The 12236-nt window shown below is 49.9% G+C and overlaps 1 protein-coding gene and 3 long non-coding RNA genes across 5 annotated transcripts; 2 read left to right on the forward strand and 2 right to left on the reverse strand.

The window, feature by feature from the left end:
• Nucleotides 1-45: 45 nt before the first annotated feature.
• On the forward strand, nucleotides 46-3049 carry LOC147131778 (uncharacterized). Its single transcript, XR_015082019.1, has 3 exons — nucleotides 46-163; nucleotides 1337-1446; nucleotides 1538-3049. It is a non-coding gene; the product is annotated as an uncharacterized LOC147131778 (long non-coding RNA).
• Nucleotides 1637-3501, reverse strand: LOC147131779 (uncharacterized). Of its 2 annotated transcripts, XR_015082021.1 has the most exons (6): nucleotides 3422-3501; nucleotides 3094-3179; nucleotides 2707-2889; nucleotides 2229-2280; nucleotides 1900-1966; nucleotides 1637-1831 (listed from the first exon to the last, which is right to left on the reverse strand). It is a non-coding gene; the product is annotated as an uncharacterized LOC147131779 (long non-coding RNA). The 2 variants fall into 2 exon arrangements; XR_015082020.1 differs by lacking the exons at nucleotides 2707-2889; nucleotides 3094-3179; nucleotides 3422-3501 and adding an exon at nucleotides 2459-2562.
• Nucleotides 3502-4350: 849 nt separating this feature from the next.
• On the reverse strand, nucleotides 4351-6759 carry LOC147131780 (uncharacterized). The gene is made up of 2 exons (XR_015082022.1): nucleotides 5678-6759; nucleotides 4351-4587 (listed from the first exon to the last, which is right to left on the reverse strand). It is a non-coding gene; the product is annotated as an uncharacterized LOC147131780 (long non-coding RNA).
• On the forward strand, nucleotides 6585-12044 carry LOC147131781 (voltage-dependent calcium channel gamma-4 subunit-like). Its single transcript, XM_086013956.1, has 5 exons — nucleotides 6585-7061; nucleotides 7453-7728; nucleotides 8500-8583; nucleotides 9109-9249; nucleotides 10266-12044. Exons 1-5 carry the CDS (start codon nucleotides 7031-7033, stop codon nucleotides 11039-11041), a joined length of 1308 nt encoding a protein of 435 aa, XP_085870082.1. The 5' UTR covers nucleotides 6585-7030; the 3' UTR covers nucleotides 11042-12044.
• The last annotated feature ends 192 nt before the right edge of the window (nucleotides 12045-12236 follow it).

Raw genomic sequence — 12236 nt, forward strand, 5'->3', positions numbered from 1 at the left:
TTTGCGATCTCCTGTCCAGTAAGTGGCGATATGCACCAATATGGGGTTATGTAACCCGCCAAAAACAACACGAAGAAGAATCAGCAGCAGAAAAAGAAGAAGAAAAACCGTACACATCCTGTTCAAAGATCAAGCCTCTCCTTGACTGGCAGCTGTATTTTCAGTGAGTAATTTAAACATTTTTAAACGGTCTATTTGCCATTTATATACAAATGTATGCATGTACATTATTTAGGCACATAATTACGACACTGAGGTCTTCTAGTTTGTTTATTGCTACGTCACTGGAAGCTCGCTAACTATGTAAAATATCAATATCAACAAAAGTGGCTCGTTGGCTAGCACGCCCACAAGTCGGACTCAGCTGTCAATCAAAAGTCAATCAAGGAAAGCGTTTGACTTGAATGTTGTTTGGTATGTTTTCTACCCCAAAGCTGATGTCCACAATGGCTTGTGATGTGATGGCTTCACATATGGTTTATGTTTTTGAATTGAAAGATTTAGTTGCATAAAATGTGCTTTTGAGATCCACAAATATATTATATAAATATATTTGATTTTCACCTTTTTTTTGGGGGTGGTGGGGGGCGTTAATTTATCAGGACTTATCGTGTAAATATTCAATTCTGTGTGTGAAATGTCAAATGTGCATTTTGTGAATCAGCAGGCACACCGTTTCAAGATGTTCTCACGCACACTCAGGTCTCAGATATTTACATGTGTGGAAAGGCCATAGGCAGTGCTGCTGTTTCCATTTAACAGGAATGCGCTATATCCGGTTTTTTTTTGTTTAAAAAAGCTGATCTTTTATGTGTTTATTTGACGCAACTTGGGAAACAAAATACAACCGTACTTTGTTTACCCCAAGGTTGTTTATGTTGTTTTGCATTGACACGAAGGCGTTCTTCTTCGCCTTCTCTTTGTCCGCTGCTACAGCGGCGTCGTCGATCGCCCGTTATCTTTTTCTTTTTTTTCCGTTTTTCAATTTTGTAGCAAAATTTGAGGAAAAGATTTGTTGTCAGTTTTTTGTTTCATTTTGTTTTTTGGAACGAATATTGACAAAACAAGTTTAATTTATTTTTTACCACCCGTTTTGTTTTAAGAAAAAAAAGCCAACTAATGATCGAATGATACACGGATTGTTGGAGACAGAAACACTGCCCTCCAGCGGACTGAAGAGGGATGGCCTTTAAAACGCATGTGAATGTTGTCAACTGCTGTGTGACGGACGGACGCGGTGCAGGGAGCGCCTTCGTTGCATGCGCGATTACACTATTCAAATGTCAGCCTCCCTCCAGTGTGAAATGAAATGTTCCTTTTTTCTTACCCTCCTCAGGCAGACGCACTTGGAGTCATGTTGCAGCTCGTGGCACTCCGGCGGCGCCATCTGCATCCGTTGCGTGCTCAAGTCGCCAGGTGGCCAGCGTGTGGACCTGAAGACAAAAAGTGAGCCAAAAGCTTATGACGTCAGCAACATGGCACGAAGTTAATGACAACATTGCAACTCATTTTGTTGACTTGAAGATCTTTTGATTAGCTGTAGACAGGAACCTTCCACTGCAGCCGTCCAGAGTTTCCGGAGCTCGACCAGCTGCTGCAAATGACGGACCGGACAAACTGCTATTTTTAGTATGTTTATTTGCATGTCTTGACAATATAGTCAGCTTAGAGGCCCTTCCACATTTGTGGAAAATTTCTCTTTGCCCGGCCGGTGGAAGCGTCCCTGACGGCACTCTGACTGGAAGCTGCAGTGCATGCCAAGTCAAAGAAAAAGCAGGTGCAACATGCCAAGTTTTTTGGAGCCCGGACAGCAAGTTGATCACAGCGCTACCTTAGAACAACAAAAAACAGTCAAGTACTTTGATTCATCAAGTTTGTCTTTTGCAACAAGGTCCGGACCTTGACCAAGAGGAGCTCGACTTCACAAGTTGATTCATGCTGCACTCGTCGGGTTCTTCAACGCCACCTGGTGGACAAGAGCAGGACAAAAGAAAAGTAACTTGTTGACCAGGGTCTTCGATTGTGCTCCTTGTGCGCCGCTGCCCTGCCAGTGTTCCATTGCGCACATCCGCAACACATCCGATTCAAACGATGAGCCTGATCATTTCAATCAGATGTGAGACAAAACATTCAGGAAACCGGCCTCAAGGAACACTATTGGAGACGCCCGACTGCAGCATCGGCAAAACTGCTGAGGGGGGGGGGGGGGGGGAACAAAAACTGCTCACTTGATACACACCACCATCTTGTTCCACAGCTCTCACCGAAGCTCTGGCATGACTGCAAAAAAAGAGGGGGGAGGAAAAAGGAAAAAGCAGAAGTTTGGACTGAACACTGCTGGAAAGTCCTCCTCGGGTTTCATCCAGAATCTTGGCTGGTGCTTCTTCCCGGAGTGATTGCGCAGCAAACATTCACATTGACGATGATCCGAGTGTTGCCATTGAGTGCGTGTTCCCACCTGGCTGACAGGTGTCAAATCCAGGTCCAGGAAGTCAAAGCCCTGCCGCCGCAGGTGCGTCCACTCAATCAACCGGCAGGTCAACGGGCTCCCCGGAAACAAGCTGCTCGAGTGGAAGCACCTGCGGCCGCAGGGCTTTTGACCGAACCGACCTGGATTTGACAAGACCGCAGGAGGTCCCCCTGGCCAGCACTTGCTGAAACGAGTCAAACATTTGTACACGTATGAAAGCGTGTGAGTGTTTTTACCAGTGAGGAGAGCAGAGCCGGGCGCCTCTTGGACAGCACGGTGGCCCGAAAGACAACGTAAGCGTTCCACGCCAAAATACTCAGCCTGACATTTGGTAGACATGCAAAAGTCTCATGACGCCATATCCCAAAAAGACAGGACGTCTGCCATTTCAAGGGGCGTTCTGTTCAACATCTGAGAGCCTGTCGACACAAATGAGAATCAACACACGCACACGCAGATCATTGATTTAGTCTAATTATGATGTCTTCTATTTAAAAACACAAATGGTGCCATTTTGCAGTCAACCTGGCCGTTCTGCTGAAATGCCAATTAACGACAATTAAAGACAATTAACACGCCTGCATGAGAATATACTTGATCATTGTGAACTTTTGTCTACTTACCTTCGGCAAAACGGCACTTTGGTCCAGATGCTGCCAAAGGTTGGAGCAAACGCTTTGTTAGTCATTGTCACAACGTAGCCGCGTCTCTGTTGAACAAACATCAATCATGAATAACGATTTAAATTGCCGTCGTCCGTTTATCAGTATGTACGTTGCAAAAACGCGTTTTGGTGTCATTTAAAGCGGTAGGAAGCGTTAATTGGCAACGCTAGAGCAAACGCTTTAGCTTAGCATGTTAGCAAGGCGTGAGCGCGCCAAAAGTGCCACTTTAACTCAAAGTGAGCCAAAGCAGTGAATTTTAAGAGGCTATTAAAGACTGAGCACTCACCATGTCAAAGTTTTCGATGATTTTGCTGAGGCGATGAGTGCGGCGGAGCAGCAGGTGGACGGGGACGATCGGAGGATGTCAGCAAGCTGAAAAAGAATGACTGCCCGCTTTTCCCCGACTTAAATAGGTTTCCGGTGATTATGTCACTTCCAGAAAAAAAAAAATACTTTTAACATAGAAAGGTAAGTCGTAGACACTAGTAAAGAAGTTGCATTCTATTGAAAATGCGGGAGCGAAATAATAGAAGCATTGCCATAATACATACTTACCGGGGCTCGAACCCGCGTTATCCGGAAACGAATTGCGGAGATCTACCACTCGACTACCGCTTAGTGGGGGTCTTCGTCTCTCTTAGTAGAATATATCAGCCATAGTGACGCAGTGAAAGCGAATGTGTAAATTAATGGATGTAAATACAACCAACCGAGCCATCGCGGAAGATCTGACATGGTCGAATGGTTAGCGTCATAGCTTCGTCTTTGGGCGACCCGGGTTCGATTCTTGCTTTGTTGTCCATTTCATTTGGAAATGGAGCAAAGAGTGAGGCTCGAACCCGAGTCGCCGGAGCACCACGCCACTTCTCATACCACTCGGCTACCTGGATGGAGAAAATTCCAATTTTTGTTTGGTATTTATTGGATCAGGGTGAACAGTTGGACAAGCGTCTTCCAAACATTTATCAAGCCATTACCGGAGCTGCTTATCCTGAGTTACATGAAAAAAGGAAATGTAATCGGCGAGAGGGTTGGCATCCCTCGTGAAGCGGTCGCTTACACCGCTCACATTCCACGTGGACTCTGTGGTGACACTCAAACCATAACAAGTAACCCCCGCTCCACCAGTGTTTACTACCACTTCGTGATGTCATCCATCGGGAGAGGGTTTGCAAAGTCCACTTGGGTTGAAAATGAAGACGAACGAGACAAACAGGCAGTGTGCTTTGTTACTTTGCTTTATTGGTGATCGTGAATAAACGGCTTGAATAAAACACACGTGTCGTCTTGTCTGCTTCAGTCGCAAATGTTGAGTTCGTGTTTTAGTTTCAAGATGTTTTGTCGAGAAAGGCAACTCTGCCGGGAGGTTGAGAAGCGTCTTGTCTTGTCTCGTCTCGTTGGTTGGGGGGAGCGGGTGGGTCGCTACTGGTCCGACAGGTCTGTAGCCTTCATCTGCAACACACAACGAAACATGGTGAAATCGAATTCAATAATAACTACTATTACTATTGGGGAGAAAAATTGGAAGACTTTCCGAAGCGCCCCCCCCCCAAGGATTACGTGTCATCGGGAATATACACCAGCGCTCACCAAACCCACCCCTAGCCCCAAACACCATCACCTCCAAACCAAATTTACCAGTGTGTGCGTGAAAATGATTAACGAGAATAAACGGCGACCAATCGCCACCAAAGACGTGAAGCGTTTTCCTCTTTGAGTGCGCGCCTATGGAGAAGAAAATGGTCATGTCCATAAAATCTCAATATTGGTGCGATCCTTTTGATTTTGACAAAACAAGTCTTTTTTTAACTTCCCGTTTCGTTTTGAAAAACGACATTTTTAGTATCTGCTTCCAAACCCAATATTCAATGGCCAAAAGTTAGTCTTAAACTCCGAATCTGCTTCTGTTAGCGACGAAAAGGTTTCGTTAGCCTTCTGAAAATCATGACAAACCAGGGTTTTGACGCCCACCCAAAAGAAAAGTGACCGACGACAAAAAAACTGTCCCCAGTTTGCTCACCGCTAGCTGTTGCCACGGTTTCAAGGCGCGCACGTCGCAGTCGTTTAGCATTCTGAAGATAACTTCACATTTAAACGCAGATGTGCTGTCTTTTCCCGTGTCCTCGTTCAATAGTTATCACAGAAGAAGATTATTATACAACACCCTGAACTGCTACACACGTGCTGTTTAAAGGTTACTTAGCGTAACATCGGTGTTAATTTTGGTTAGCGTGTCTGCATTTTACTGCATGACAGCGTTTAGCTAGCGGACTTTCGTTGTTTCATCACTTGTTTTACACGCCAGTGTTGCATGGAACAATCGCTTGGAGCGATTAATTAAACACCTTGAAGTCCGAACGTTTGCCTCTTGCTTGTAGAAGTGGTTGAAAAGTGCCCTGCCCTGAGATCATCTTGAATGGAGTAGATCGATGACAACACGTTCAGTTAATTTGCCTGAATTCAGATGACCGCTACCGTTTGACTATTGTACACAGACTTGTGTATTGTACATGCATATTATTTGACAAGATCGATATCATACCTCTGGTCAGTAATCCAGTCTTCCTGTTGACGTTTCTAAGGATCCAAATCTCCAATCACACGCAATTTCCCGCACACTCGCCTGCCTGTCTAGAGTCTGAGTTTACTTCTCCATCGCTACAAATAGTTAAAAGTTACTTAAAACCTGTAGTCGCGTACACAATCAAAATGTTGACACTCTGTAGCTGCATTTGCAAAGCCGAAGCACGCCCCGCCGCAAGGGATTGTGGGATATAGGAGAGGACGCCAACAATTTCTTCGACGTTACAAAAAAGTTCATGATGTCATCTTCACAACTTCCGGGAATCGAAAACAGATATTGGAGCCGTATTTCGATTTGAGTCACGTGCTATATTCGTTTCGTTTTAGAATCAAAAATTGAAAATAAAACAGTTTTGAGACTTTTCCTTACTCTCTCCAGACAACAAAATAGAAAAATAAGATGCATTTCATTTTTGATATTTTGAGATTAAAACGACCAAACGATCAAATGAGTGGTTTTTCCATTTCTCATATCTGCTTCCAAACATAATATCCAATGACCAAAAGAGACGCGGGCCCCAAAGTCCACTGACAGTTTGATTTTCCATGTTTAATTCTGAAACTAAAATGAAATATAACACGATCGTCTCGCATAGTCGTCTCGTGGCGACTAACAAGTGGAAAAACAGCTCGTGTATATACATGGTTTAGAAATGAGTTCGAATTTATACTCAGAAATATTCAACGAACTCCCACGTTACATATGTTCATGTGCAGGGAAAATTCACCCAGCTGTTTAATCCCTCCTGAAGAATACACACGACGCACACACTCTCTCACACACAGGCGCACACTCTCCAAGGTAGACTTTGGAATCCACAGTTGCCATGGCGATGGTAGAGCGACCGACCACTCACTCGCATGGTTTCTCTCTCTCTCTCTCTCGCTCAAATCGTCGTCGCCTATCCGACAGGGAAGGGAAGGAAGCTCCTCTTCCTCCTCCTCCTCTTCTCCATCCTCATCCTCCTCCTCATTGTCACCTTTGTTGTTTCACGCCTTCTCGTTTCTCCTTCACCTTTTGTCTCCCTCTCGTCATTCTTTCCTTCTTTCCTCCCTTCCCTCCCTCCCTCCCTCCCTCCCTTCCTTCTTTCTTCCGTCGATGCCGGCTGGACGCTCTCGTCCAGTGAGGAGGCGCGAGTGGAAAGCAGAAGACAGGTGAGGAGAGCAGACGCGGGGAGGGAAGAAAGAAAGAGAAAGCAAGCAAGCATGGAGGAGCTCAAGAGCAGCTGAACGAGAGCACGAGAGCAGCGAAGCAAGAGCCTAGGCGAGGCCGGCAACCGACGACCGACAGCGGCCTCGAGTGCAACGCGGCATGGAGGCAAAAGGCAGAAACGCGCCCTCAGGTAACACACGCCAGCACGGGGGCACGCAGACGGACGAATACACGCCCACGCTCACACCGGCGAAACGCACGCAGTGAGTGAGTGACACACGCGCACACGCAGAAACATGCAAATTCACGCACACGCATTCGCGCACAAGCGCTGACAGCCACGTTGACGTGGAAACACGCGCACGAGCTCACACGCACTAGTCGGTGGGCATCTGATGTCAATTCACATCGGCTGCGATGTCATATTGATGCGGAATTGACGTCAGATGTTCGCACACTGAAACACTGACTGCTCCCGTGCACACACATGCACGTGTGTTTCAAAATGCGTATCGGCGCGCACACTTGTGACGATGATGATGCTGACGACGACCCCCCCCCCCCCCCCCCTCCGGGCGCAGGGACTCGCTTCCTGACGCGCCCGGCCCTGGCGTGGTGCGAGCGAGGCATCCAGGTGCTGCTGACCAGCATGGGCGCGTTCGCCGCCTTCGCCCTGATGACGGTGGCCATCGGCACCGACTACTGGCTGTACGCGCGCGCCTTCATCTGCAACAGCACGGCCAACTCGTCCTCGGCCCACGACGACGCCGCAGCCGCCGCCGCCGCCGCCGCCAAAGACAAGAAGGATCCCGGCGCCCTGACGCACTCGGGACTCTGGAGGATCTGCTGCCTTGAGGGTACCGCTTCCTCTTCAGGGGGTTGCGCGCGCATGCATCAATTTGCTGTGGGCGCGCGTATGTGCGCGCGCAGGCGTAGGAGTGCATGCGCGTGCGAGATGGCATGTCGAGGTCTTCATCAACGTGTGGCGCGCGCACCCACCCTGAAAGGTCGGCCAAATGCGCTATTTGTGAGCATTATTAGCATTAGCAGAACATCAGGTCCACGTTCTACTTGTTCATGTCAAAACGCCACAAGCACGTCACGTGTTTGTATACGTACATCAAAGTCGAAAATGATGTTGGGTGGGTGCCAAAGTCAAAAGTGACTCGACATTCAAGTTGTGTTTTGTGCATGCGCATGTGCAAGCCAACAACTCCAAGAGTAAGTGGGCGTCTGTTTGTAGACAACTTCACGTCATTGCGTCAAAATCAATAGTAGCAAGATGAAAGCAGGACGGATTGATTTTTTTTTTTTTATGGCGAGAACACGGCTTGAAGCTAGATGGCTAAGCTAACTCCAAATTACAGAAGGCTCGTGTTCGTATCATTTGAATGCTTGAATTTTTGGCAGTTGTTCTCATTCAAAAGAAAATCCAAAGCCCGAAACGTCAATCGCATCTTCCGAAAACAAGCCGCAAATCACAAAACGTCATTTGGGACATTTTGCCAATAAAATTGGCAGCAATTCGACCTTTTTAGTTGTTGTTGTCTTGGAAACAATTCAAGTCTTTTGAATGACAGCAAGCCGTCTTTGCATCTGAGCTTCTCTCCTTGCTGCCCGTCCGGCAGGTTTGAAGCGAGGCGTGTGCTCGCAGATCAACCATTTCCCAGATGACGCCGACTACGACCAAGACGCCGCCGAGTATCTGCTGCGTGAGTGACACGCGCGCGCGCGCGCACATGCACACAAAGCCACGAGGATGCGGAGAGGACAGAAGGGGCTGGTGGGCGGACATCAATGCGCACATGTCAGAGAAGATGTGTGTGTTTCTTCTTGTGTATTTGTGTGTCAGGTGCACACTGCTGAGTCTGGGGGTGTACACACACGCGCACGCACACGCACACAAAGCAGCTTTCACACGGACAAAAAAAAAACAGCTAATGGATTCTTTTCAGCTGTGCTGGGAAGACGATGTTGTAGTTGTCGCCGTGTGGTTCCGGAACCACGCACGCCATTTTGTTCTGATGTTGGGCAACGCCACATCTCGGACGTACGCTTCGGACACGTCATGCGTGTTGTCACGTGATGATACACATGAACGAATATTAAGAAACAAATGTGAGCAAGTAGGAGCACATTGAAGTCACACTTTTCCCATCGCCTCACTTTGTGCCCTGGCACCTGCAACGACAACAGCGTGCGCGTGTGTGCGTGTGTGTGTGTGTGTGCGCGCGCAGGCGTGGTGCGCGCGTCCAGCGTGTTCCCCATCTTGAGCGCCGTGCTGCTTCTGCTGGGCGGCGTGTGCGTGGCCTCCAGCAGCTTCTACAAAAGCAAAAGAAACGTCATCCTGGGAGGAGGAATTCTCTTTGTGGCCGCAGGTCAGCAGCACATCGCGTCGCCTTTGCACAACTTGCAAGCGGCCATCCGCTCACGTCTCGCCAAGCTCATCCACGACGCGGTCCGGTCCAAAAATATCGGGATGACATTTGTCATCGTTTTCTTTATCGCCACCAAGAGCCGTGGGAATCGTTCCAATGTTTATGCTTTTGGTTTGTTTGTTTTTTATACAAAAGGCAAGATGAGCCTTGATGTCGTTTTGGCCTCCGATGTCATTGTGGTCTGTTCCTTATCGTGGCGCCTTGAACGCCGCCCCGCAGGTGTTCCGATGCCGCCCCGGGTTCCTCCGTCACCTCTCTGGCCGTTCTGGAGGCCGGCCGCTCCTGCAAAATCGATTCAGTGCGCCGCCTATTACGATTTCGTATCGACTTTTCGAGACGTGGAAGGCGAAGCGCAGGCCAAGCGCATAGCTAAGATTCGAAGGGAGTCATTTCAAGCTTTTGGGGTTTCGGCACCAAGTCTGGAGCAGACGAGGAGAAAGGTCCGCTCGCTACCTCGTCCGAAGCCAAGACTTGCGGCTTGCGCGTTAGCACGTTAGCCGAGCGATAGCGTCCGCCCGCCGCGGCCCGGAAGAAGCACAGACGAGCCGGAGGGTCGCGAGGCTCTGGGTCGCAAGCTCGCGATCAAAATCTAATCGGATCGCTGAAAAAAGTCGCGTCCAGAGGTTTACTCGTCGTCGTTCTGCGCTCACGCTGACCTGGAGCAAAGTCGCCCAGGGGCCTTTTCTCCATTTGCGGCGTGCGTCTCTCAACGTGCTCGACCCGACCGACCGAGTGGCAAAGCTTTAGCGAGGCCTTCGCGAGTCGCTTCCAAATGTTGCGTTTATGAACGGGCCCGCCGCTAACCTGGTCCTGGTCCGACGTGGGCTCTGGGACAGTAAAGCGGGTGAGCGAGCGGGTGAGCGAGCGGGTGAGCGAGCGGCGAGACGCGCGAAGGGCCGAAATAGGTTCTCCGGGCACTCGGCGGCTATCCGACCCACTTGCCGTTTTGGCGGCAGGCCTGAGCAACATCATCGGCGTGATCGTTTACATCTCGGCGGCGCTCAGCGACATCTCGCCCAGGAAGGACGAAGACAAAAAGTGGCACTACTCGTACGGCTGGTCCTTCTACTTCGGCGGGCTGTCCTTCATCCTGGCCGAGATGGTGGGCGTCCTGGCCGTCAACATCTACATCGAGAAGAACAAGGAGCTGCGCTGCCGCTCGCGCGCCCACCTCTTCAAGAGCACCACGCACGCCATGCTGCGCCTGCCCAGCTACCGCTTCCGCCGGCGCTCCAGCTCGCGCTCCAGCGACGACCCGCCCGGCTCGCGCGAGACCTCGCCCGCGGGGGCCAAAACCTTCAGCCTGCCGCCGTCCGCGCCCCCCTTCTCCGTGGCCACCCTACCCAACCCCCACCACGCCGGCGCCGCCGACATCTCCATGTACACCCTGTCCAGGGACGCCAAGCTGGGGGCGCCGCCCCTCTACGGCACGGTGGACCGCGCCACGCTCTACCAGCTGCACAACTGCTTCCCCAAAGACGGCGGCAGCGGCGGAAGCAGCGGCAGCGGCGGCGGCGGCGGGGCCGCGCCCGTCAATAGCGGCACGCTCCCGTCGCACTCCAAGTCTAACCTGGCGGCGGCCGCCCAGAACGCCGCCCCGCCGAATAGCGCGGCGCCGCCGCCGCCGCCGGAGCGGGACAGGGCCAACGTGGGCACGCTGGACCGACTGACGGCCAAGAGGGATCGCGACAGCAACTCGGACACGCTCAACAGGAAGACCACGCCCGTCTGAGAGCTGATTGGTGGAGAAGGCGGGGCTAGCGGCCAAACAATAGGAGACTGACTTTGTTTCGCACACCTGCAAATACGCACTAAGACACAATCACACAAACACCATTAGACAAACGCTGAAGAGACAAGCAAGAAGGCACACCGAGTGTCAGCAAAGTCGGACGGGAAGGCCCAACCAGCGCTCCGATCGCGCACACTCCCGCCTCGGCTCTTTCTCTCTCTCAGGAACGACGACGGGCGTGCGATGACATCACACGAGCGAGAGCGGACGATGACGTCACACGTGAAAGCCAAATGATCAGAGAGCATCGATCGTCGGGGTCTTTTTTTCTCTCTCCCTTTTCTCTTTCAAGAGCCTCAAACGAAGCAACGTTGTCCCAAGTGCTAAACGTCAAGCTCACCCTGACAACTTTCTCTGGGGCCGTGCAGAAGAATAATCGTATATTCGGGACCTTTGTTTTGACGACGCGCTCGACTGGAAACGCCTTTTGCTGTACTTTGTTTGTGGTCTCAGTGGAGTCACGTGGACAAGTGAGTGAGGTGGTCTTTTTTGTCCCCCCCCCACACACAAATGAGCTGATATTAATCAACTACATACGATGATGACTCGTTCTAGTTCATTGAGCTAATCGAAGCTGCCGTTTTTTTCGACATTTTTGGGCTGGCATTTAAACAATAATGATCATAAATGTGTAAATATGTTTTGTAATGTTCTGACTAGAGTGTTAGTGTAAGGCCATAGAGTTTGTTTATTTCCGGGCGATGGAGTCTAAATGTATCTCTTTCTATTATTAGCGTGCGCTAGTGCCGAGAAGGGACGCTCGCTGTCAAAAATCGAAAACAAAAAATCGACCATCAGCTCCTTTTCTCAACCGCTTTGGCCGAAAGGAAGAATCCGAGCAATACAACTACAACTAGCGCTCAGACATACATTTAAAGGCATGTGTATACATCGAGTATAATGGAGGTACACAGTTGGCATTCAATAAAGTTGTTTATGAGGATTTGTGTCAACAAATACATTCACACCACACACCTGCAGGGGGCAGCATGTACGTTGATTGGGCTAGGCTAAGCCTCAGCCAAGATGATGCTAACGGGCAAGCAAATAAAGCTGAACTACTCACATGTCACGTCCATGCCTTGACCTGCGCGAAGCGGCGAAGACTTGGGACTCGCCTCTCCCCGGCCACTTG

This window comes from Filicampus tigris, chromosome 18 (genome assembly GCF_054856515.1).
Source record: "Filicampus tigris isolate MCC_2025a chromosome 18, RoL_Ftig_1.0, whole genome shotgun sequence".
Taxonomy (NCBI): Eukaryota; Metazoa; Chordata; class Actinopteri; order Syngnathiformes; family Syngnathidae; genus Filicampus; species Filicampus tigris.

What these genes read in the sequence shown, in the direction of transcription:
- LOC147131781 (XM_086013956.1), top strand. Translation starts at nt 7,031, where the DNA reads ATGGAGGCAAAAGGCAGAAACGCGCCCTCAG. An exon ending in GAGGATCTGCTGCCTTGAGG is followed by an intron (nt 7,729 to 8,499) that starts GTACCGCTTCCT and finishes CCCGTCCGGCAG; the next exon opens with GTTTGAAGCGAGGCGTGTGC. An exon ending in CGCCGCCGAGTATCTGCTGC is followed by an intron (nt 8,584 to 9,108) that starts GTGAGTGACACG and finishes GTGCGCGCGCAG; the next exon opens with GCGTGGTGCGCGCGTCCAGC.